The sequence below is a fragment of the Lactuca sativa genome, chromosome 5, assembly GCF_002870075.4.
Source record: "Lactuca sativa cultivar Salinas chromosome 5, Lsat_Salinas_v11, whole genome shotgun sequence".
NCBI classification, from domain to species: domain Eukaryota; kingdom Viridiplantae; phylum Streptophyta; class Magnoliopsida; order Asterales; family Asteraceae; genus Lactuca; species Lactuca sativa.
The window spans coordinates 200,331,434-200,359,218 of record NC_056627.2 but is presented as its reverse complement, the minus strand read 5'-3'; the positions used below and the strand labels follow the sequence as shown (position 1 = coordinate 200,359,218).

Sequence of the window (27,785 nt, the reverse complement as noted above, 5' to 3'; positions counted from 1 at the left end):
CCGCCTGGCTGATCATTACTTGATAGATCATTAAGTAGACTTTGAGTTAATGATAAATATAGACTAATAATTAGTTGCAATATATATTAGACTAAAATCTAGTAATAATGATACTAGGTTTCGTCGAAGGAAAAGAAAATTGTTAGAAGCGAAGCGCTGACCGAATTTGAAGTCGTCACTTTAACAAATGAGTGCATAGTTATTTTCATCTTACACGTAGATATGAAGTATTTAATATATATTACGTGCTATGTGTGCATATTATATGTGTTCTTGGTATCTATGTTGGATGAACAAAATATACATGTTTTATTCGATTTAAATAGTATATGTATTTTATACTTATAATTATGATAGGTAAAGATGGGTAGATGATATAGATGATGAAATAAATTATGAGAGACCTTGATGTTTATGTCACACCCCAAAACCATGAACGGCGGAAACGTTCTGGGGCGGAGGACGTCATGTACAGTATCACAACAATGAAAAGTAGTAAACAAGCAACAACATCATCCATTGCATTCATAATATAATTTTAATACAAGTGTTCTGATATGTCTAATAGACACTAAAGTATAAATCAAAATGAAAGATGAGTCTTGAACGAGCTCCGTCTTCTCTAAACCTTGCATCGGTACCTGTCTATCGTTGACCTGACGATACAAGTTATTTTGAAAGCGAGTATCAGCTTTAAAACTGGTGAGATCATAAGTATTTTAGTGTCTTAATTTGTAAGAATGTATTTGTACGAATGAAATGTAAGTATTTGTACGGGTATGAAATGTAAGTATTTGTATGTATATGAAATGTAAGTATTTGTACGTATATGAAATGTAGGTATTAAAACATTTTGAACATCCTAGAAAGCCCTATGCTTCCTACTGAGAGTAGCCTTCTACCACGGCATCTAGTATCTGTGTGTGTCTCCTGTAAGAGTGTGTATTTTCCCAAACCCGACTATCATTAACCAAAATATATCTTCTACATTACCGTGCATCGTGTGACTGTTCACGAAGTGAATGTAATGGGAAAATGAAATAGTATTATGGTGCAGTATCATATAACTACGACCGTACTAACTACTTTAAATCTATTGTAATTTAAGGTGACATGTGATCGACCTGTATCCTGCTACTGACTCTAGTAAAACGACGATGTAAGACGCCGTAAGAAATGACATTTGGCACCCGTAGACTTGCAAGTCCCACTGTAGCGAGCAGCAAGGTGTAGGATAGTCAATCCAGTATAGATCTATACGCAAACTCATACGCTCCCCAATTAAGGAGATTCGGGGTACAAAAACGGTCATGGCAGGAAGTGCCATGACCCGCTTAATGGTTCACATAACTGCATGAAAGTACATGTAACGAATGTGCAAATCGTAAAGTGTACTCTTTCTCTGTCTAGCCTGTATGTACTGTAATGTTATGTGTGTGCTAGCTGTAATGTGTGTTCTCTCTCTGTCTAGCATGTATAGTAATGTACTGTAATGTTGTGCGTGTGCTAGCTGTAATGTGTGTTCTCTCTCTGTCTAGCATGTATAGTAATGTACTGTGTGTACTAGCTGTAACGTGTGTTCTCTCTCTGTCTAGCATGTATAGTAATGTACTATGTGTACTAGCTGTAATGTGTGTTCTCTCTCTGTCTAGCAAGTATTGACTCATGAATGAACTGACTCATGGTATGATTTCGCGTTCTAGTAATAGTTCTAGTATCTTCCTGAACTACCCTTATGGTAGCTTACTAGTAATGTAACTGGTACGTATGAACGTGGATGTATACCCTTGCTACCCAAGGGTATTGAACTGACTGGAAGAACCTTTATGACTATATATGTACACATGATACATAACTAATATTTAAACGACCTTCGGACGGATACCCGATACCTTACCAGACCACATCCCAACGGGGAAAAGGAAATAAAGCGGGCTAACCTTCCTAAGTCCTTTAAACATTAGTTATCTAACTATACATATATAAACATGCAATTGACAATGTAAAAGCATAAATGAAGTTTTGGAAAACCATCTGAAGTAAACTATTTGGTAAAACAGTTAAAGGAGTAATAAATCACTTTGTATGCTACTTATTAATCACTTGTGATTAATATAATAACTAGCATGTTTCAACTTGTATCCCCCCCCCCCCCCACATAAAAACATTTATATCATTGATTAAAGGGGTATAAACTCACCTGAATATGGTGGTTTGGATGACCTAAACGATGTAGGATTGCTAAATGTCAAGTGAAAACTTGTACACACCCAAGGATCCTAGTTAACATATAATCACACATATATGTACCCAATTAGTCTTAAACTACTAATTGAAAATGTTAAGACCCCCTAGAACATGCTAAACACCTTATATAAGTGTTATAAGCCCTAAGGATTGCATCTAAGTTGTTGTAGGACAAGGCTAGTGGGTTTAGGGTTCCAAAGGACCCCCTTCTTGAGTTTACTCCCTAAAGACCAACACCCCTTGAGTTTACGGTGGTAAACCCTTGAGTTTACGGCCGTAAACTCATGTCTTCTTGACCATGAGTTGTTTTGAAGTCTTGTGAGTCCCTTGAAGCATTTCTACACTGGAGTATAAGCCTATGGAAGTGTTTGTGGCATCAAAACACCTCTAAATGGAGTTTACGCCCCATGGAAGATTATTCCATGTGTTTACGGTCTTAAACACATATAATCTAAGGTCCTTTGACGTTTTCAAGTCCCAAACATATCAATAAACAAATCTAGACTAGTTTCCTAAGCTTGTGAAGGGATTAGGGCCATTTTTACACACCTTTGGGGTATTTACGGTTTTGGGAGATCCCCAAACCGTAAACACATATAAATGAGGGATTTTGGTGGTTTTCATGTGCTAAACACATCAAGGAAGGATTCTAAGTTAATACCCAAGGCTTAGGATAAGATAAAGCACACTTTGGCACCATAAATAGGGTTTACAGTCCAAGGTGTTCTTGGACCGTAAACACCTTTGATCTTGGTGTTCTTGGGGTGTTTTCTAGTCCTACCTACATTAGGGTACGAGTCTAGGCTAGTTTTATTGCAAAGGGAAGGGACTAGGGCACTCATTTGTCCCTTAAAGAAGGGTTTACGGTCCAAGATGTTCTTGGGCCGTAAACTCTTTGATCTTGATGTCTTCATACGATTTCTAGGTTATTAGACACATAACAAGCTCTATAATACACTTAGATAGAAGTACTCATGATTTGGAATGAAAGGCCGAAGATCTGTGAGAGAGAATTTGGCTTTTCTCTAGTTGGAAATGGAACAAAATGAATAAATATGGTTAAGGACCATATATATACCCCTGGGGTTTTTGGTAGAAAATATTTTATTCAGGTAGCGAACTCTAATATCATAGATTTTTGGAATAACAAAGTTGCACAAAACCCTAGTGCATCCTCTCTCCTGATATCTCTTTAAGTGTAAATCCTGACATACTCAAACTTATACTAAAAGTCTGAAAATTTACTGCAACTGTTCTAACTTTATTGACTTGGTATTGTTTATACAGAATAGAAATTTCGGGTTGTCACAATTTAAGCTGATTCAGTCATTTAGTGGAGTATAGATGACGATTACGGTCTATTCTAGACAGTCCAGTAGAGCGCTGGCAGGCTCGCAACATGTAGGTGTTTTTGAAATGCGTGTTCACCAGGTGTACTCTATCTCCCTCATGGTTGCCTTTTTGACATATATTGCTGAGGAATCACTCGAGCAGTGTTGTCCATCCCGATGATAATCCTTAGGCTAGGTCCCTTAAATTAGATGCTTTAGGGATAGAACGTGAGGATAATGCGAACGGGTTGTTAGTCTATATATTATTAGCCTGCTTGTTTATGGGCCCTTTTGTCTTTAGCCCATTAGGGTTTCTGTCTAGCTAGTATTTATATCCGCTTTATTCCTTGTAGTCTTTATGCTTTTCTCTGAGAACCCTTGTAATTTCTCTTTGTTATAATCATATGACAATGTTATCATGGTATCAGAGCAGAGGTTTGATATGTTGTTAGAAGTCTTTGTAGCAGTCATCTATGGCGAGGTATTTGTTCTCTTTTTGATGTGTTGATTTGTTGCTACTGTTGATTCATTATTGTTGTTGGTTCGTTGCTACTGTTGGTTCGTTGCTGCTGTTGGTTTGTAATTGATGTTGATTCGTTATTCAAGTGATTGCTTCTACTGGTTTGTTACTCCTTTCATTCTCAGATTGTTATATTGTCATTGTGGTTATTCATTCACTATCAACATGACTGGAAAGGATGATTTCCTTCAGTCAGTCAGTACTCGTTTGGATGGAAAGAATTATACGTATTGGAGTTACGTTATGAAGAACTTCCTTCGTGGGAAGAATATGTGGGGCTATGTCACTGGGACTAAAGCCAAACCCTCAATGCCTCAAATTGAGAATTTTGATATGTTGTTTGATGCTTAGGAGACCGATAACTCCAAGGTTATTACTTGGATCAATAACTCTGTTACTCAGTCCATTGGTATGCAGTTGGCTAAGTATGACACAACAAAGGAAGTTTGGAATCACTTGGAGAGACTGTATACTCAGTCCAATTTTGCTAAACAATACCAGTTGGAATATGATATTTGGGCCCTTCAACAGAATGACCAGAGCATTCAAGATTTCTATGCTGCTATGTCTGATCTTCGGGATCAATTGGCTCTTACTTAATCTAAAGAGTTAAAACATTTTGAGCCTTACATGGCTAGGAGGGAAGAACAACGCTTGGTTCAGTTCTTGATGGCCTTGCGTTCTGATTTTGAAGGTCTTCGTGGAGCAATTCTTCATCGCTCTCCTCTTCCTTCAGTTGATTCATTTGTCCATGAGTTAATTGCACAAGAGACTCGTATCAAGTCCCATGTAGATAAAGGGTTTAAAGCAACCTCTACTTCTACTCCCGCTCCTGTTGTGCTTGCTGTCTCCTTCAGTCAGTCTCGACAAACTTCAAGAGTCGCTTATGATGAGTGTGCATTCTGCAAACAAAAGAATCATTGGAAAGCTTAATGTCCATTGTTAGTCAACAAGGGTAAATCTGGTCAACCTCAATCATGGAAAAAAAATAGGTCTGGTCAATAGAAGTTTCTGTTGAGTTCCTCTGGTACTCCTCCATGGACCCCTCGTCCTCCACAGTTTGCTGTTGCTACTGTTCCACCAGTTGACACAGAATCTGTTGGACATATGCTACCATCTGCATTGGATCCCAAGGTGTTTGAGAGCTTTAGACAGTATTTGGCTTCTAATCCCACTGCCATGTCTGCATCTATGTCTCATTCTGGTCCTTCTCCATCTGGTACTTCAGGTATTTCCTCATCTTTGTGGATTTTAGATTATGGTGCAACCCATCATATGACTCCCATTTGTCATCATTTTCTTCTTTGTCGCAAGTGTCATCTATTCTGTTAAGTTTGCTAGTGATACATCTATGCTAATTGAGGATGTTGGGTTTATCTCTATTTCTCATATCACTCTTCCTTATATTTATTACATTCCCAAACTTACTTTGAACCTTGCCTCATTCAGTCAGTTATGCAAGTCTGGTAACTGGGTGTTCTTTTCAGATTATGTCTGTGTTATACAGGATCAACACACCCATAAGGTGATTGGCATCGGCCATAGGGTGGGGGAACTATATGTCTTGGAGGTCCTCAAAGTATCTGTTGTTGCTACTTCCAGCATTGATTTATCTTCTTTTCGTTTGAGTCCTTTGTCGTCCGAGTTTTATCTTTGACATTCTCGTTTGGGACATGTGTCTGTATCACGTTTGAATTTCTTAGCATTTAGTGGTGTTTTGGGTCATTTAAACTCTTGTGATATTTCTGATTGTAGTGGTTGCAAACTAGCAAAATTTTCTACTTTACCCTTCAATAAAAGTATGTCTTGTTCTACTGCTCCTTTTGATATTATTCATTCTGATGTGTGGGGTCTTGCACCAGTATCCACAAAGGGTGGGTCAACCTATTATATATCTTGTATAGATGATTATACTTGATATACATGGGTTTATCTTATGAAGCGCATATCTGATTCTTTGATATTTACAACAATTTTAGAGCTCTTGTTAAAACTCAACATTCGGCTATGATTAAGTGCTTCAGGTGTGACTTAGCGGGTGAATATACCACTAATGATTTCACTCAGTCACTTGCTTCTGATGGTACCATACACTAGTCTTCGTGTACTGACACACCTCAGCAAAACGGTGTGGCATAACGAAAACATTGTCATATTGTTGAGATTGCCTGCTCATTGCTCCTGTCTGCGCAGGTCCCTAGTGTCTTTTGGGGAGAAGCAATCCTAACTGTTGTGTATGTGATTAATCGTATCCCTACTTCATTGAATTTAGGAATATCTCCTTTTGAGAAGTTGTATGGTCATCGACTAGACTACTATTCCTTACAAGTTTTTGGATGTACTTGTTTTGTTCTTCGTCCTCATGTTGAAAGGAACAAGTTGGGGCCGAAATCTGCTATTTGTGTATTTTTGGGGTATGGTATTGGTCAGAAAGGATACCGTTTCTATGATCCTGTGAGTCATAAGTTAAATGTTTCCCGGCACGTTACTTTTTTTGGAACATATTCATTTCTACTCGATTCCTGCTACAGCCCACAATGTAACAAAGTTTGATCTTCTGCGTATTGATCCTTTTAATTAAGATATAGAGGCTCAAGACTCATCTATGCCACATGATCCCTCAGCTCATGACACACCCACTTCTTCAGAGGGTGCCTTGACTCCACCTGTTCCTGAGCCTGGTCCTTCGATTATTGAAGTTGAGGATCCACCTCCACCACCACCCCTCAGGAGATCTTCTCGTCCTGTCAAGTCTACCAAGCTACCAAATTTTTCTTACTCTACATATTCAGGACCGTTTGCTTCATTTATAGCAAGCATCCATCATTTGTCTGAACCTGAATCATATAGAGAAGCTGTTTCAGATCCTCTTTGGCAGAATGCTATGGCTGAAGAACTCACTGCTCTTCATCAGACTCATACATGGGATTTGGTTTCTCTTCCTCCTGGGAAACATACGATAGGTTTTCGTTGGGTGTACAAGATAAAAACAAAAGATGATGGTTCTGTTGAACGATATAAGGCTAGACTTCTAGCAAAAGGGTATTCCCAACAGTATGGTTTTGACTACAAGGAGACATTTGCCCCAGTTGCAAAGATGACGACAGTTCGTACTATGATTGCAGTTGCATCCGTTCGACAGTGGAAGATCTTTCAAATGGATGTCAAGAATGCCTTTTTGAATGGTGACCTTCATGAAGAGGTTATATGACCCCTCCTCCAGGAATTCAACACCGACCGGGCAAGGTTTTTCGTCTTCGCAAAGCTTTGTATGGGCTCAAGCAAGCCCCTCGTGCTTGGTTTGAGAAATTCTCCATAGTGATTACCTCTCTTGGATTTGTCCAGAGTAATCACGATTCCGCTCTGTTCGTTAGATGCTCGAGTGCAGGACGGATTCTTCTGTCCTTATATGTGGATGACATGATTATTACAGGTGATGACCATGGTGGTATTGAGTCTTTGAAGCATGATCTAGCTCGTCGATTTGCTATGAAGGATTTAGGCTTGCTGCGTTATTTCTTGGGTATTGAGGTCGCTCAGTCTAAGAAAGGGTATCTTCTTCCCAGACTAAATATATATATCTGACTTGTTTACACGGGCGGGACTTTCTGACAATCGGACTGTTCATACCCCTCTTGAAACCAATGCACGATACTCTAAAACTGATGGTGTTCCTTTTTCTAATCCGAATCTTTATTGCACTGTGGTGGGAAGTTTGGTTTATCTCACAGTCACTCGTCCAGATATTGCCCATGTTGTTCATGTTGTCAGTCAGTTTGTTACTGCACCTACCTCTATTCATTGGGGAGTTGCTCTTCGTATTCTGAGATATCTTCGTGGCACTCAGTTTCAGACTCTCTTGTTTCCCTCGACGTTTTCTCTTGAGTTACGTGCCTATAGTGATGTTGATTGGGATGGTGATCGTTATGATCGTAAGTCTACCACTGGATTTTGTGTATTTCTTGGAGAGTCTCTTATTTCATGGAAGAGCAAGAAACAGGATGTTGTGTCTAGATCTTCCACAGAGGCTGAATATCGTGCTATGGCTGTAACTACATGCGAGATTATCTGGTTACGGTGGTTGCTTGCGGATATGGGAGTTTACATTTCTTCACCTACTCCCTTGCATTGTGATAATAAAAATGTGATGTAAATTGCGAAGAATTCTGTTTTTCATGAGCGGACGAAGCACATTGATATTGATTGTCATTTTACTCGTCATCACCTACAGCTTGGGACCATTTCGCTTCCATTTGTTTCATCAACCTTGCAACTTGCGGATATTTTTACGAAGGCTTTATCAGCTTCTCGGTTTTGGTTCTTATGTGACAAACTCTCAATGCTTATTGTTGCGGCATTGTGAGTTTGAGGGGGGATGTTAGTCTATATATTATTAGCCTGCTTGTTTATGGGCCCTTTTGTCTTTAGTCCATTAGGGTTTCTGTCTAGCTAGTATTTATATCCATTTTATTCCTTGTAGTCTTTATGCTTTTCTAGGAGAACCCTTGTAATTTCTCTTTGTTATAATCATATGCAAATGTTATCATGGGTAATTGGGTTGAATGATTTGATAAAATTAATGAACTTAATTATTGTGGGTTGAAAACCCTATGTGCTCATCATGCTCCCAAGCCTGACGCACTCAGTTTCTCGTAATACAGGTAGTGGCAATAGAGCATAAGAGTGATGATCTGATGAAAGAACAATGGATTATAGATCATTAGAATAATAGATGTTATAAGGTCTGTACTATTTATGTTTATTCTTATGTATTGTATTGACAATGATATCCCAGCGTTTTTAATATAATGAAAACATATTTCTTCGGAAATGCTTTGATAATTTACTTATCATATTTTTGGGAACAAACTCGGCAACATTATTCTTCAAAAAGATACTCTGATTTTCAAATAAAGCATAAACAAATTGGTCTTTTCTGGCCATGAAATTGAGGATGTCACAATGGTCTCGGTGGTGTACTGGCGATTTAAGATGAAGATGATGTAGGGAAGGTTTACAAAAAAACAAATTGTATCTACTACTCTACTGAAAAATAAAAAGGTGAAGGAGTTGTGGTTTCCATGGGTGTGTGCTTAAATTTATATTAAAATAGAGGGAAGATTTGGAAGGGATATCTGTAAATTTGAAGGATCCAGCACGAAATGAAAATTTTGAACGAAAGGAAAAATTCAAACGAAATTTTCAGAAAGAAAATTAAATGAGGAGGTTTCACATAGGGGTGTTCACGGGGCGGTTCGGATCATATAATAATAAAATTATGATCCATCACAACAGGGTGGGTACCTTGCTAGCACTAACCATACCTGAACCGAATTGTTAATAAAATCGAACCGAACCAAACTATATAAAGGCAGGTAACCACGGTTTCACAGGTATCCATTAAATATAAAAAATAATAATCAATCAAAATTACAAACTCCATTTCAAACAATTATTTTCTGAAAATAAAAACTCATAAAAGGATGAGTCTAATATGTCTATTTGTACGCATTGGCTTAATTCACTCCTAACCTCTCGTAAATAACCCATAATGAAAACAGCCTGTCTGATAAGGCTGTACAAGGGGAAGGGCTTTGATAAGAAAGAGTTTGAGGGTGTCCCGTTTAGTTATACTTTCTAATAAACCAACTCTTTAATATTATAAAACCAATCATCAGTTCTGGATTTACGTAGACACGATGGTGCAAACTACAATCAGTTATTGACATAAGGAAATTTAATATTTATTAATTCTTGTGTTTTTCGGCATGTGACCTCAAACTTCAATCAGTTCTGGATTTTTCTTTTTCTTTATGTTTTGTACTTTTCTCCTTGTATCGTCTTGATGTGAGGTGTTTTTAATATATTTGTCGATTAAAAAAAATACCTCAAACTAATTCTTTGGATACGAAGGATAAATAATTTGATATCATAAAACCAACTTCACTTCTACATTTATGTACGCATAACAAAACATAGTATATTCAAATTCCAGTCATTGGGTATCCGCGGATACCTAAATATCCAAACCGAAACCGACCGGTAGGTACTCAGTTTTTCTAGTTTCCGTTTTTTCAGTTTCCGTTTTCTCGGATTCGGTTTCGGGTTGGCCGGATCGGCTCGGTTTTTCGGTTTTTTTGCACACTCCTAGTTTCACATGATTAAATGGGGCGGTTTTTATTGATTTAATAGTGCAGTTTATAATTCGCACCAGTAAATATGTTTTTAATGCTTTCTAGGAAAACCGTACCAACAAATGGCTTAAATGATACGATTCATTGATTTATTGATGCAGAAGTGTTTTAATGATACGGTTTTAGGCTACCACCACTCCAAAAACAAAAAATCAATCGCACCAAAAAATAGGCTCTATACTAGTGCATAGTAACTACATTTAATGACAAATATATTTTAGTCTAAATAGTGACTACTTATATATTTTAGTCTCTAATCTAGTTTGAGGGCAGACCTATAGTAACGACTAAAGTTTTAGTCACCAAATTATTTAGTGACAACTCCTTTTATTGAGTGGCCACTTGGTTTTTGTCACTAATTATCATTATTTGTAGCGATGAGAGTTCATTTAAAGTATGTGACATCACCAATCCGTCTTCTTTTAGAGTTAGCCTCTGCTCGGTTCTCTTATAGTTTTAGTAAGACATAAGAAACTACAATTCTAATCACGTTTATTTGTGACATGAAAACAACTTGTCGTTTTGTGTAAAATGCTAACGTTTTAAGACTCTCATTTATCCTTTTTGGGCCTCCATTTACTCATTTAGTATACAAGTAAGGAAAGTGTCGGTTCCCATAAAGGGGACGTGTATACTTTGGAAAATGGATTATTATAAAACTAAAAAATTGTGGAAAATATAGTACCAACTACAAACCCTGTAAATTTAATAATTAGCAATCGCAAGATTTTTTTCACCAAATTAATCAAGTTATGACTTCACTCTTTTTACAGTAAGATTTCGCTTATGTTATTTTTTTATTTTTATTTTTTTGGTAAGGAACTACAATTCATGTTATTACAACAAAATTTAGGTATTTTTTCTGAAACTATTTCATCTATTAAAACAAAACAAAACAAAAAATAAAAATTAGTGATTGGTTTTCAGTAGGACCAAAGTTGAACAATGTATTTTCCGTAAGTTTGTGGTAGAATAAACGTTTTTCTTGTTAACCAACTTTTAGTTTTTTGTATTAAAAGTATTATTTGAAACTTTATTCCACTTTTATATCGGTGTGGAGGATATAAGATTATTACCACGCACAACTAATAAAAACTTTGAGCTCTGAACATTGTTTTCTGTTAACATTTTTCTTTTTTTCTTTTTTTGCATAGAAATTAACCACAATGAAACAAGAGCCACATTATCCTCGTCAAACTTGTAACGTCTTTAACAAGTTCACATGTCTGGTATTGCTGGCTGTGTTTCTTCTGGTAGTTGTGGTATTGCTTGGTGTATTTCTTCTAGTAGTTCCTTCTACCGAGGTTGTTCCCTCCGAGGATACGGAGTCTAGGTTCCTGGTTAAAACACTGCCAGGTTTTCTTGGTGATCTTCCTATCACACTCGAAACTGGGTAAGTCTATGCGTTAGTTTAATTTCATGTTTTTTGCTTTTATATATATATATATATATATATATATATATATATATATATATATATATATATATATATATATATATATATAGAGAGAGAGAGAGAGAGAGAGAGAGAGAGAGACTTGAATAAACTAACTCTTAAAACAATATGAATCTTCTTCTAGTTACATTGGGGTAGGAGACTCCGAAGACGTGCAATTATTTTACTATTTCATTGAGTCCGAGGGAAACCCAGAGAAGGACCCTCTAATGCTTATGCTATCAGGAGGGCCTGGTTGTTCTGGTCTTGCTAAGGTTTTAGCGGAAACAGGTATTTCTAAAATGTGTAACCGTTTGTTTCTTTTTCTTTCAAGTGGGTTAACAAAATTGTATTGATTCTTGGGTCATGTGTACCTTTTATACACTTCTACAAGCTCAACATAATTGATAACGAAGTTTTAGTAGTAAATTTTTGTCTATACCTCACTTTACTATTCACTTCCTACCTTAGAAAATTAATAAACCTTTACTGTTAAAAACAACTCTTAAGCCACCAAAAATAATAACAAAAAAGCACACACAATAGCTTTGAGACTTTGTTAGTACCGTTTATAACTTCTTGATTTTACATCAACAATGTGTACTATGCCATATGTTTTTTTTTTATTTAACACGTTCATGGTTGTGTCTATAGGACCATTCACTTTCAACTATGCAAGTTCCTCTTCGAAGAAGCCAATCCTGGAGATAAATCCGTACAGTTGGACAAAGGTCTCTAACTATATATAATTGTGCTTTTACTTGTTTTGCATACAATCCTTAGTTTAAACTATACCAGCACTTGACTATAAACAAAAAGTTTTTATTCCTAAAAATACGTTTTTGAGGACATAAAGATTATATGAACTTTGATGATTATTTTCTGGAATACTAATAGAATTTAAGCTCATATGTAAGAGAGATCTATGAATTAGATATGACTTCTATTTTGAATGGGTTTTGAATGTTGTATGTAGTGTTCTTTATATATAAATGGATAAGGATTATATTTGTATTTTATGTTTTACAGTCTACTTGATATTAGAAATTCAATGAGTACAAGTTTTTGATATAATAAAATTAATTTTACAATTTAGGTTGGAAGCATAATATCTCTTGATCAACCTGCTGGTACTGGATTCTCCTATGCAGAAACTTCCGATGCTTACACAACAAACGATACATTATCAGCAATTCAGGTTTACGAGTTTTTGAGGAAGGTAAGATTACAAAGTCATTGGTTACAAATTTAGAACTTATCTTGTAAATATATGATGCAAATGACACATTTAATGTCATCCAATCATCAATTTCAAGTATATTGTAGTTTGTCTATTATAAATACAAACTAATATGAGTGTTTGCTTGTTGTGTCTATTTCAATAGTGGCTTATGGATCATCCAAATTTTCTCAAGAATCCATTATATGTTTGTGGTGATTCCTATGCTGGCTTAGTGGTTCCGATGATTGTTGAAGAAATATATAACGGTATTCTTTAGTACATGAAGTTCTTTCTATAGAAATAGCTTTGGGAAATAGAATTATGTTTCAAAAACATCTTGCAATCGTGTTGTTTGTGGAAGTTTCAATATATACAATGGCCCAATAATTAATCTTCTTTTGACTAATTAAATTAAGTCTATCTTAGATCATTTGTCTTAAGATGCCATGTTTTCAACATTTTGTTTCCTACTTTTATAGGTAATGAAGTTGGAGAAGGGTTGCATATGAACATCAATGTAAAAATAGATTAATCATTTGGATAAGTCAAATTTCATATTTATCATACATTTTGTAGCATGAAATTGATTTTCCTCGATTTGATCACCATAGTGATTGGAAATGTTTACATATTTTTCATGGATCACTGAATTTGATATTTTTTTTCTAACTTAGGGATATGTAATTGGTAATGCTGTAACAGACACAAATGATGAATACAATTCGCGAATTCCATTTGCTCATCGCTTAGCACTCTTATCTGATGAAATCTACATGGTAAATAAGTGCATTTGAAATGTCCAATAATACATTAATTTACAAATATATTATTTTCATAAAATTGCATTATGTTCACGAATTTAGTTGTATATTTTTGCAGTCTGCTAAAGAGAATTGCTTTGGAGAGTACTTGAATGTAGATCCTAACAATACTCTCTGTATAAATGATCTTCAAGTGGTAGATAAGGTACATGATCTTGACTTTAACTTGAGTTTTGTGTTGATTAAACATCCAGAAAATGTCAACATTTAAAATATCTTTTTGGCTTACCCCTCTTTTGTGTCCATATATGATTTCACTTCTTTTAGGATTAACACTCCATACATTTCCTATATTTAACTGTATCGTTTAGATGTATATTATGGTTATCTTTTCTATTAAAGTTGGCTTTAGTGTTTTGTAGAAGATAATAAAAAAGTAATAGTTTAATGTACTTCCCTTTCAACATGTAGTTTATCTTTAATTTATTAAGCCTTTTGGGCCGGCTGTTTTTGGTCCTTTATTGCTTGATTTTTTCCACAATAGAATCGATTTTTCATTTACTAAAATTTTCATTAAAAACACATAATCATACATATTATTTTATCCATATATTTTCTAAAAAGTGGCATAAGAGACAAGTTGGTGTATTCCTAAAGTATATGCCAAGAATGACTATAATGAGGTTGTTATCTTCTAAACTTGAAGGTCAATGTGATCAAAATACTGAGAAGGAATATATTATTGCCTTATACTATTCTCATGAAGATTACTACTTGTTGTGATCACTAAAAATGTAGGTATAAGGAGTATAGATTGCAATTCAAAAGACAAAAGTTCAAGGAACAAAACTATCAAATGGTTGTTATGGACATTTACCTCTCAATTTAGATGATGTTATTTTAAAATTAGTTTAGAAGGATATGACTAAGGAAGCGTAGGAAACGCATGCGATGACGCATATCATAGAAGATTGAGTAATGAAGCTTAAAGTGCAAACCTTGAAAAGTGACTTTGAAGTGATATGGATGAAAGATGGTGAGTCTATGAAAGATTTAGCCATGAGATTGAATATCGGATTAAATACAGTTATAGTTGGTATTTGATATGATAAAATATATAGGAGATTAAAGTGGTGACGAAGTTTCTTTGAGACAACCCACTGTGATTTATGCAAATTATGGCATCGACCGACTAATCTAAGAACATTAAAAATATGACAGTGGAAGAGGTTGTAGGTCAACTCAAAACCCATGAAGATAGACTTCAAGGTTATCGAGAATGAAAGGATAAGCCTTCTATATTTCCCCCACATGTTGAGTAAGAATATTGATCTAAGAAAATAAACAAGGGAGACTTACTAAACAATTCAAAAGAAAAAAGAGGAATGCCAAGGAAGAGGTTGAGGTTGTGGTCATGACTCCAATTCAAATAAAAATGACAACATTTATTCTAGAAAGAATAAAGGAAAAATCAAATGTTTTGTTTATGAAAATTTGGTCATTTAGCATTGGAATGCCTAAACTAACTACAAGGTGGGGATACGAACTTCACTCAAACCAATAAAAAATAACACATTTTGAATATTGATCAGAGTTCATGATCAAAGGCTACTCAAAGTTCTAAGAGATCATGTGAAATTCTTTAATGGTTTGTCCGTCGATTTTTTACAACAAGGGTCGGTTTATATGATTGTATAATCGTCAAGAAGAGGATCCTTAATGAGGTATATTTAATTCCGAGTCTTACAAGTGGTATTATTAGACTTAAACAAATTATGAAGGGGGACCTGAGTCATTATATATGGGATGGTATTAAGAGTGTTCGATAGAAATAATACTATACTTTTTAGGATCAAAAGATCCCCAAATCGATTATATAAACCCCTTTTGAAAACGGATTGATTGGCATGTTTAGAGGCTCAATATGAGATTCTTTGGTCATGGAGTTCAAGACATGATCTTGTTAACTTCTTATCCTCAAACAAATTATATGAGAAAAATACGACATTTAAAGTTCCAAAGGCCAAACACCTAAACTCGCTATGTGAAGGTGTGCACTTGCAAACAAAAACTCAGATTCATTTACCGGTCAAGAGGTTTTTTAGGATAAAAAAACCTTCCAAACTTATTTACATTGATTTATATGGACCAATTAGAGGCAGGTCTATTGAAGGGAGTGATATTATCTACTTTTGGTATACAATTGTAGCTAGTGGATGTGGGTTTACATGTGATCAAGAAAGTTCTGAATTGATAAATGCTCTCAAATGATGCAAGTCAATGATTGAAAGTTATGATCTATGAGATAAAGACGCTTCATATTAACCAGGGGAGATTTTACTATAAAATGTTTCACATTTTTTATGAAGAAAATAACATTAAAAGGTGAATCATAACACTGCATTATCTAAACAAAATGGAGTTGTTGAGAGGAAAAATCAAACCATAATAAACATAGAACGAAGTCTTCTCTAAGGAAGAATGTTAGACATGCACTTACTATTCTTAAAGGTTTACCAACAAAAACATTTCCTAACATCACCCTATATGAAGTATGGTTTGGCTTGTTTTTGCTAATCTTGTAGGTGATCACTTAAATAAGCACAATTTTCTAAGCAGTGATAAGGTATTTTGAAGTTGAATATGAAACAAGAGTCAAAAGTTTTTTATCTACAAGACTTGAAGTTGTGAGTTTGTGTTGTTTTTTTATGAAAAACAATGTTTGGATTGGCGAATAAATGTTTAGTTATGAGGGATCTTACAAGGCCACAAAGGTACACAATAGAAGCAATAAAAACAATAACCTCATAAGCCAAAACCAAATCCATGTTCAACTAGATTTATTACAATTAAAATAAACAAGAAGAATCTAGAAACATATACCCTTATAGTCTCTCATAACCTTTTTCTAATACTATTGGAGAGAGTATGTGTGCTAAGAGCCTAACATGGAGCTCCTATTTCATAGTCAAACCCAAGATAAGATTCAACAAAGCTTTTGACTCCTTCAAATCCAGCAAACACCATGAACACCGAATGTAGAAACTGAGTTTGTCGAGTATATGTCGCATATTAAGACTGACATGCAAAGTCGATGTCAAACTTGGGAGGTTTCGACACAATTTTAGTGTTAGCCAAATTTAGGTATATAATCAATGAAAAATCCATCATAAATTTGGTACCTAAAACCTGTATAGTATATATAGGGGTGAGATTAGGGTTTCCATAAAGTGATTGTTTGGTTACTAAGAAACTATCTTACACTTTACACCCTTAAAGTTTTACTAGTTTCTATTAATTTATTAATCTCTAATAAATTAACAAACTCAATCCTTTTTTATTTATCTCTTGTTAATTATTGATTAAATCTTTCTTATGTGTAACGAAAAGGACCCTACTATTAATATTAATATTACAAACTTGTTGTGAATGTGGGCACAATCTTCCAATAACTCCTAATTGCACAAGTCACCAACATTATATGGTCCAATTTTCACAATTAATAAGTAAAGAGTATGTCATCTAATGCACCTAGTATACTCACAACTCGAAGTTGTGATACAACCCTTAGATAAGTTATCAAATATTCATTTTCTATTCATGATATCTATATAAACATAAGACATGGAAAAATGTCATTCTCAAATGTTCAAGCTTATATGTTTCCCGATAGAGACTTGTGTCGACTACAACAAACAACACAATTGATTCATTATCAGTTCAGTATGAGCACGACCATGCATTTTGACATCAACACCAAATCATCGAGGGGTCTAAAGATATAGACTTATCATGTTAAGGTATAAGGACCAAATAAATTTTGAGTACATAGATTTCGCTTGTTCCTCATGTCATACCTGGTCAATCCCTGTATAGCTGCCAGTTACGAACAACATTAAGGAGAAACCAATACATAACAAATTGTAGGACAAAAACCTCATGAATCTTTGTTTAAAGAATATATGATATTACCATCTTAAAATTACTCGTGAGAGAATCCATGAAGTAATCTATAAGTATAGGTCACTCCAATACTTGAAATCTTCATTTAAGTACTCATGAGTATTGGTCACAATCTTATGTTATCTCTATCTCCATAAATAATCTAGCATGCTCCATGACAATCTTACATCACTGCATATTTCCAAAAATAGAACCGAATGTGGAAGTTTGAATAAATTAATATTTTGGAAGTGACTCAAAACATGCAAAAGATGAACATAAAGTGTCATTTTAACCCCTCCATTTTGAAATCTATATAATATCACTTTCAACCCCTCCCCAATTTTCTAAATGTTCCTGTTTATCGCCCGGAGTATACAAAATCTGATTTTCCTTAATAACCTTTGTTCGTTAACATATAAAAACTAATTTATTTCTTGCTTATGTTTTATATATGTGTCGGTATAAAATTCGAGGTGGTCGAAATTTTGACATAAATTTGGAACTTTCGTTCGTTAACTAAACAAATAAAGTTACTTTCATTTTTTATGTATGTGTCTGTATAAATTCGAGTTTTTCTATGTTTCGATGAAAAAAATTATGTTTTCCCGCTTATTTTAATGTAAGTTTTCTACGTATGAATTGGGTCACATATATCATGTTTTCGATTATTTGAACTTCCGTTCGTAAAATTTTAGAAATTAAAAATCTTACTTATTTTTATGTACTTTTCAATATAAATTTAAATTTCTTTATGTTTCGACGTAAAAGAGAACCCAATTTTTTTTATTGGAACAACAAATCTAATCTATTATTAAACAACTCATCAATTCTATTTATGTCCATGACGAGAGTAAAACCCTCGACTTCAATGAGGGTGGACAACACCTGATACCGCTCGGCTACAAGCCCCTTGGTAAAAAAACCCCATTAGTGTGGTGCTCTATTGGTTCCATAACTCTAAACGGTTCTTTTAATTTACTCCGATATGAGTGGGGCTTTCCGAGAGCTTCGTTGATGCTGGAAGAAATTATTTGAATTTATTGCGACAAAATGTGGCCTATGCTTTATTGGTCCCACAACTCTAACATTGTGATTTCTCCTTGTTTTTGTTCATAATCTGGTCGAAGCATGCGGATATTTCTTCTCTAATTAGACAATTTCAATAACCACATACTTCTGTTTTGCGCAGAGGCCGGACCCAACTGAGTCAATTCAGCCATCCTGTGGAATTCATGGATGCTTTGAGCAATTTAGTCGAACTCTTTTTTATGATTCTCCCTTAGCTTCCTTCGCCAATCTTGGATGGAACTAAAATTTTGAAATTTAGACAACATAGTAACAAAAGGGGAAAGATTTTTCTAACATGCATCGCCAGCTCTCATTTTCCTCATGTAACCAACTGTCTTTTAGTTATCAAGCCCATTGGGTCAGCTCCCGTTAGCCCTTTGTAGGCATGAGCATTTGGACCTTTTGGATCGGGCCTAACCGGCTACGAACCAGACCGATTTGTTAGTAAATAAGCCAACACCGGACTGGGTTTACGAATTAAACATAAAATTGTGTAATATGTTGTGTTGTAAAAATCGCATAAAATTATAGAAAAATCTAGTGCAAATGAAGTCGATGTCATTTAAAAGATAAGAGTGTTTTATTTCTTATGTAGATGTAGAAGATAGAAACTGATTTTGAGTGTAAAAGGTTAAAAAAAATTCTTTGAACATTGGGCTGGAAATGTCATTGTTGCTAAAATCCAATAGTTGTATTGTCTAAATCGTTTAAAACTATAGAAAAACAGTGAATATGAGGTCGGTTCCATTTATAAGATATAAGAGTCTATTTTATTTTTTGTTTAAAAGTCAAAAACTGAGTTTGACTGTAAAATAATTTTTTTTTAAAAAATGTTTAAACAGAGTGCTCGAAAATGTCATTAATTGTTGTTGAAATGCGATGGTTGTTGTATTGTAAAAATCATAGAAAAATCCATTGAAGATGAGGTCAGTATCATCTGAAAGACCTTTCTTCATCCCATAGTCCCTTGTTTCCTCTATTCTTCCGCAACAAAATCTGTTTTTTGTCCATAGATTTGAGCACTAAAAACACAGCAACATACATGCTCTTTTATCTTTTTATTTCTAACATATTATCGTTTCTTTGATCATTTTTTTTGTAGCATATTATTGTTGATTAATAATGTCATATTTTAAATATGTAGGCAGTATGTTTGATGCTTTCTTATTTTTAATATACAGTGCCTTGAAAGAATTAAAATGGAGCACGTTTTAGAGCCGAACTGTGACACTTCAATTGCCGTAAAAGGGTGTCCTGTATAGCTCTCTCTCTCTCTCTCTCTCTCTCTCTCTCTCTCTCTCTCTCTCTCTCTCTCTCTCTCTCTCTCTCTCTCTCTCTCTCTCTCTCTCTCTCTCATTTAGCAAAATGATTTTTTGAATGATAAACTATGCAATTTTTTTTTCAATTATTATGGTTTTTCATGTGAAGTATATGTAATGATCATGTTGAAAGCTAGTATCATTCGATGATTCGACCACTCTTGAGTATTATGATTTTCAAGATTAATATCGTCTATTTATACTTCTCGTAGGATAACAAATCAGAGTACTTAAGTGCATGGGCTAATAGGAGAGATGTGCAAAAGGCTCTTCACATCCGTGAGGTTTTGTAGTTCACATTTTCAATGAGTTATATATATGCATATTCATCTTGATTATGTAGATATATAATAATTAATCTCATGACCTCGATCATAACCAGGAGTCTAAAGACGCCAAGTGGGTGGCATGCAATGAAAGCTTGAAATTTTATTATGACAAGGAACCCATATCATACACGCACAATGTCTTGAGTAATGTTGCCTATCATCGACAACTTGCTAGTAAAAACTGTCGAGCTCTTGTATATAGGTCTTACCCTCCGTTAATTTTATTTCATAGTTTTTATCTATATCTTAATATCTACTATCTCTCTTCTAGAGTCAATTTTTGGTTGACCTTATCCATGCATGCATGTGGTACTTAGAGAAATTGCGAGCAAACAAACATCCTTTACATTTTGGCTTTTTTTCTTTCTATGTTCGAGCAGTGGAGATCATGACATGGTTGTTCCCTATTTGAGTACATTAAACTGGATTAAATCGCTCAATTTCTTAGTCGTGAATGCTTGGAGGCCTTGGTTTGTTGACGATCAAGTAGCCGGGTTAGTTGTGTTTTCATTAGAGCTATATATCATCATTGGTGGTGGCAGCCACTTTAAGTGGGGTGCATGGCCCCACTTGGAGGTGGGTCCCACCACATTTACTACCATAAAGCCTTCAAAAAAAATCTGATTCTTACTAAAAAGTCATTCCTTGACACCCACGTTTACATCAAATACACTTACTTTTCTATAAATAACCCATTTTTTATTAAATTTCACAATTTTACACTTGCATGTATTTTTTTATCAATAATAGACCCTTGTTAGATTTTCTTCTGGATCCACCATTGTATATCATCAAAATAAATGCGAAAAATAGTAATATTTCAATACTATTTTGATACTCTTTTTTATTATAGATACACCAAGAAGTATTCGTACCATGATTACAACTTGACATTTGCTACTGTAAAGGTGAGAAATCTTCCCCACAAACTTCTCCGGACATGGTGCTATTCTCTGTCTCATGAAAATGGTTATCTTTTACTTTGTAATGATGTTGACTATTTAGTCTCTTCCTATCAAAGGGTTTTTGGCCTAGTGGTATCAGGGTATGTAGAAAATGTGTCTGACGACCCTCCCCAAGTGGTTGAGGGGTCGAAAAATATATAGAATTAAGAGTAAGATTAGAGGGTCATGTATGTTTATTGTTCAAAACATATTAATCTCTTCCTAATATAGACTTATAAACATCTTAATAAAAAAGTGTTGCAGTTTTAATGAGGTAAAAGAAGTATTCATGTTATGATCATGATGGTTGATTTTTTTTTTTTTTTGTATCTAAAGGGAGGAGCTCACACAGTTCCAGATAATAAACCTAAAGAAAGTTTAAGCATGCTTACGAAGTGGCTGGTTGATGACGCTTTGTGAGTAACAGTTGCAGGGTTTGATGTTTGTTTCTTATCTTGTACGCATCCTTTTGCATTTCTTATATACTTTCTATAACTCAGGTTCAGTGGATATTGTAACTTGTTCATATGATTGTTTGTCATACAATCATTCTTCAATAACTGTTGAACACACTTACATAATTTTGTGAGATATATAGTCTATAGTAGTCCTACTTATAAGACATCACTTTCAGCATAGGTGAAGGATTTGATTTTTGATTACTGTAAATAAAATTTAAGTCCTATGTAAAAGTTAAACAGCTGCTTGATTTGAAGAATTTTAGGTTCATTTGTTGTTTTCTATACTACTGGCAAAATTTGACCCAACTTGAAAATAAAGGGTCGGGTTGAAATTTCAACCGGTTTTGTTAATGCGTCAACCCATTCAACATGTATATTTATTTATGATGGATTAAGCTAGTGTGTGACATCCCCATTTTTACGGCCAGAAAAGACCGATTTTGTTTATGCTTTATAAAAATCAGAGTACCTCTTTTAATAAAAATGTTGCGGAATTTGTTCCCAGTAAAACATGATAAATACATTATCAAAACATTTCCGAAGAAAAGTATTTTTATTCATTTTAAAACATTTGGGATGTCATCGTCAATACAAAAACATAAGCATAAACAGAACTTACATTCAGTATCACTAGTGATTTATATCTCCTTAATCTCTCAGTGTAATGTGACTTCATATCAACACCTGTGATATAAATAAACTGAGTGGGTCAGGTTGGGAAACCTGGTGCGTACATAGGGTTTTCAACCCACAATAATATAATTATTATGTTTAAACAATCAAACAATCAACCCAATTACCCATCTCCATTATCTTCTTTACTCTTAAGGATCTATCCTAAGAGTCATCTATCCTGCATTCGTTTATTCTGAAGTCCCTTGCTTCCAGGGTTATAGGTCTGGCACTAAATCCATAGCTGCCAATGCTCGTTCGTAAAGCACTAGTTCCATAGTTGCTATAGTTTATTCATCGCGTACTAAATCCATAGCTACCAGTGTTTATCAAATTGGTACTAAGTCCATAGCTACCAATTCCTAACAGGTACTAAGTCCATAGCTACCAGTGTTTATCTAGTAGGTACTAAGTTCATAGCTACCAATTCCTAACAGGTACTAAGTCCATAGCTACCAGTGTTTGTCCAATAGGCACTAAGTCCATAGTTGCCGATGTTATTTATTAGGCACTAAGTCTATAGCTGCTTATGTTTACTCACATCATCTTTTATCTCTCATCATTCATCTACCCATGTCATACCCAACATATTTGTATATATAAAATATGTATACAGTTTAAATCATTTAAAACATGTATAAAAACGTTCATCCAGCATAGACAACAAGTATTCAAATAATATGCACACATAGCACGTAGTTTATATAAAATACTTCATATCTATGTGTAAGATGAAAGTAACTATGCACTCACCTGAGAAGGTGGTGACTCGGTACTCGGACAGCGCTTCGTTTACTTTAAAATAATTTCCTTCGACGAAACCTAGTATTATTACCACTAGATAATAGTCTAATATGTACCGTGACTAATTATTAGTCTTATTATTATTATATAAGCGTTTAAACAATACTTTCCAACCACTATGTACAGACAGGGGTCAGACATAAAACACCGGAGGGCAGGACCATTTTGGCGTATAGCACTTCTGAAATCCAACAACCCTATGCGGCCCTTTAAACTAGATTTCACGTACCGCAAGTAGTTAAAAAGATATTATAACGGCACTTATATAAGTCATAATAATAGCTCAAATATTTATTATAAATTTATAATAACAATACTAATTTTAAATATAAACTATATTTAAAATAGGGTAAGCATAACTTACTTACAAGGGGATTTTAGCTAGGAGTCGGGCTCTGCAGGGGCAGAACTTCGTCGCTGAATCTTTCTAAAAAAGATTCGTGCAGCGCTTCAGCGCTTACCTTACTATACTAAAACTACATAAAGAGAAGTCGAATCACGAGGGACCGAAATGCTCGGGGGATAAGGAGAGAAAGACTCTTGAATCAAGAGAATGGTGCAAGAAATATGAGAGCCCAAGCCTCTTATTTATAGTAATTGAATTTACAAAAACTACCCTCCATAATTACTTAATGACCTTATAGTTATAGAAACAACTAAACACCCCTTTATAATACTATTTTAAATAGATTTAACGATATTTATACTAAACTAATGTCGAAAGAACTCAACATTAGTCTTATAATGACCGCATCGTCGATACCTTTCTAATGATATATATATATATATATATATATATATATATATATATATATATATATATATATATATATATGTGTGTGTGTGTGTGTGTGTGTGTGTACGTATATATGATTTATACTTTATTTTAATACGTAAATATGTTATTATAATTTGTAACTTGTTCATACGAACTCCATTTTTTACGTTCTTTATATCCACGCATAGGTGGAGACGTACTCTACAACTTTCGTTTAGACTCCGTCAGCTAATTTTGACTTTATTTTTAAAGTTATATTTTTAATAGGCCGGGACAGGATTGATCCGTTAAAATCTCATAACTTCTTTATCCAATGTCCATTTTCGTCTGTCTTTTTATCGTTACGCTACTAATAATGAGATCTTCGATTCTCGTTTAGATTGTGTCGGCTAAAAACCGCTTGATCTAATACTCGAACTTCGGACTGTACACCGCTAAGCCGTAACTTCGAAAAATCATAACTCCTCATAAGAAGTCAGATTTGGGCGTTCATTTTATGGACGCTCTCAGGTTAACATATTCTACGACTTTCATTTAGATTACTATGGCTAAAAGAAGCTCTATCATAAATTCACTATTTACGTCTTCGTGGTGCCGTGCTGGTTCGTCGCTAAACTTCGACGGGTCATAACTTCTTCGTTATAACTCGGATTTCAGCGATCCTTATATGTACGGAACCCTTGAGACATATTCTACAACTTGGTTAAGATTATTTATTCTAAATAATCTTGTGTCGAAAAATCGTTTTCGACCCTTATTATCTTTAAATTAACTAGCCCAGATCTACGGGCGTTACATAGTGACTAATATATTCAAGTTGTGTCGGATTTCCTATGGAATTTTTCGCTAGCTTATTGACAGAAATCCAACGGTAATGTCAGTAAAACGGTCGTTTAAAATATATAAAATAAATTATGAAAATACATTTTTTTTACCCACAATGTAGACAAGATCTAATGCAATAAATAAGAAATCCACTTTTACAATTTCAACCACAAATATAATAAACATAAATTTAAAATTCTCCAACACATTCCACAAACATATTCAACATATAAAGTCTTCAAAAAGTAACTAAAACGACAAACATAAACCTACCATGAGTTAAGTGAATTGTCGGGTGGGTTACTAAATTACCTCGTACATTTATTCATTTGTGCTTGAATCCTGTGTTTGTTGCAAATCTTTTGGTTCTTTTCATTCCACTTACCTTTCCCTTATGATACATGCTTTGAAATCAACATGTTTACCTCTCTTTGAATTTGAGCTTGCAAGTGTCATATCAAAATAATGTAGGCAATGCACTTTATATACACAATAGCTGCATATTTATATTTTTTTTATTCATCATAGAAACATTCATTATTTTTAACCTACAATAGCAACTTACTTTACTTTTTATCAATATACGGAATTACTTAATTTTTTATCCACAAAAGCAACATATTATCGTTTTTTATCCATAATAGAAAAATATTTTAATTTTATCGATAATAGCAATGTACTTTAGGTTGTAGGAAATAGTACACTTTTCTATGAGTACTAGTAGGTCATGTTGGAATTCTAAGCATGAGATTGAGTTGAATATCTCAATCCGATTAATTGAAAATCATGAACCCAACACAAATTGATTCATTGTTGGCTCTAGTTTTGAGCTTATATATACAAATGGTTTCACATCACATGTATATAGTTATTTCAAGAATTAATGGTCTACAAATACTAGCTATTATTTCATATATATATATATATATATATATATATATATATATATATATATATATATATATATATATATATATATATAAAAGACAAAACTTCACAAATGGTCCTAATTATTTTCAACTTTTGGAGTAAACTTTGCACTCATTGGTCCTTTTCGACAAAACTTAGCACACTAATAGTCCTTGTGACTAACTTTGTAAACAAATTTTGTTAAATGTTTATGAAATGAAAAAAAATACCCTGATCTCCTATACATTTCCCTTCTCCATCTCTCAACATTCAAGACCACTAGCATGACTACCAACAACCCACCACCTCCGCCCACCTACTGTCACCCCCACCATCTGTCTACTATCACCGCCACCCCCAACATCAAACACCACCACCTCCGACATCAAATTTCATCTCCACTATTGTCATTGACCATCAACACCTCCAAATTAATTGTATCTTGCACCACTACTCACGACATCAAAATCAAAATTGCATTGGTTGGTTTCTGGTGAGAGTCCATAGCTCACATCACCATGAATCCATTCTCAGCAAGAACACCATGATGAATTATTTGAAAAATCTAGGTAAAAGAGTCTTTCCATTTGACCAATCCAAGAAGGGATGACTCCATTCAACTGATTCCATGACAAATTAATAACTTCAAGTTTTGAACAATTGAGTAACTAGGGTGGGATTTGGCCTGTGACATCTGGATCTTTGAGGTATGAATTTTTAAAGCAATTTATGAATTTTTAGATGGATACGATGTGGTGGAGTTGTCACCACGACGTGGCATGACCCGCATGAGTCGCATAGTTCATTTAGATGTCATAACGTGACACTATATTGGTCATAATGTGACATCTAGGCATGGACATACCCCAATTTTTCTGGTTAGGCACTATTTAAAGGAAGTGGGGTCCAGGGTTTCATCCACCCTCAGCCTCTATCACCTTCTAACCCCTTGAAGCAAAACCTAATCCACTATCCTCCATTTTTAGCTCATTTTAGTGTTCTTGGTGGAAAGAGCATCTTGGCGAGCTTAAAGATTTCATTTGAGTATCTCCTGGATCTTTTTGAGTAATCAAGTTCCAATCGTTATGCATTAAGCTTCAACATCTATGCTTTTCGTCCCTTTTCTCCTCATTGGGGAAAGTTTGGATGGATGGATTCCATACAATTGGCAACTTTTTGAATCCATGCATGTGATTTTGGTTCCATTTTCATCATTTTAACCTAAAATGAACTCAAGACATGCATTGAACATGAATGTCTATAAAGCATCGATTTTAATAATGTTTTTGGAGTAAGAAAGCCCTCAAAAAAGTTAGAAAGGGTGGATTAAAGGATTAGAGGCTTAATGCGTTAAGCTGCCCCAATGTAATTTTCATGACGTCCATATGGACCCACGATGTGACAACGGGAGATCATCGAACGTTTTGGACAGAATCTTTCACGACGTGGTGGCATGACAATCATGACGTGACAATAGCATTGATCGTGATTGAGTTGTATCATGACAGAGATTTTAATCAAGCTTGAGTTTGTTCTCCACGACATGACCATGGATTGATCATGACATGGTAGTCGGCTAATGTTGACTTTGACAGTTCATGTTTTGACCATGTTGAATTTTGGTCAAATTGCTAGTTTTAGATTGTAGACTAAGGTGTGACCTTGTATGATTTGATAAGTAGGTTGTAGCACCTATTTCGTGACATTTAGTTATGGTTTTCTGACTTCGTAAGTGAGGTGATTCTTTTCACTATACTATGTAGGATGTTAGTGGTCTTTTGATACTGGCATGGAAGACCATGGGGGTACCCCATGGTAATTATATGAAATACCATGGGGGTAGCCCATGACACTTGGATATAATGTTGGATTAGGTGTTTAAGTTCATAACTATTTCTGGAATGTACTTGACCCGATTAGCATGGTCCATTTGGGTTGCATGGCATCATGCATTTGGATAGACTAAAATGAGAGAAATAACACTTATAGTTATTAATATATTATAAGTTCTAATATATTAA

General features: G+C 34.6%; 1 protein-coding gene across 2 annotated transcripts; it reads left to right on the top strand.

Moving 5' to 3' along the window:
- Positions 1-11,361: 11,361 nt before the first annotated feature.
- On the top strand, positions 11,362-22,082 carry LOC111919901 (serine carboxypeptidase-like 13). 2 transcript variants are annotated; one of them, XM_023915455.3, is made up of 14 exons: positions 11,365-11,685; positions 11,873-12,018; positions 12,382-12,458; positions 12,824-12,946; positions 13,113-13,215; positions 13,429-13,466; positions 13,624-13,725; positions 13,829-13,915; positions 19,905-19,979; positions 20,255-20,326; positions 20,425-20,573; positions 20,752-20,865; positions 21,225-21,279; positions 21,652-22,082. In XM_023915455.3, exons 1-14 carry the CDS (start codon positions 11,459-11,461, stop codon positions 21,733-21,735), a joined length of 1,452 nt encoding a protein of 483 aa, XP_023771223.1. In that variant the 5' UTR covers positions 11,365-11,458; the 3' UTR covers positions 21,736-22,082. The 2 variants fall into 2 exon arrangements, with proteins under 2 accessions (XP_023771224.1, XP_023771223.1); XM_023915456.3 differs by lacking the exon at positions 13,429-13,466 and having other exon boundaries at positions 11,362-11,685; positions 13,652-13,725.
- Positions 22,083-27,785: the final 5,703 nt, after the last annotated feature.

Excerpts from the sequence above, each read along its gene's own strand:
- LOC111919901 (XM_023915455.3), top strand. The coding sequence starts at position 11,459 with ATGAAACAAGAGCCACATTATCCTCGTCAAACTTGTAACGTCTTTAAC. Across the intron at positions 13,726-13,828 it reads TATCTGATGAAATCTACATG|TCTGCTAAAGAGAATTGCTT; the intron begins GTAAATAAGTGC and ends ATATTTTTGCAG. Across the intron at positions 19,980-20,254 it reads TTGCCGTAAAAGGGTGTCCT|GATAACAAATCAGAGTACTT; the intron begins GTATAGCTCTCT and ends TACTTCTCGTAG.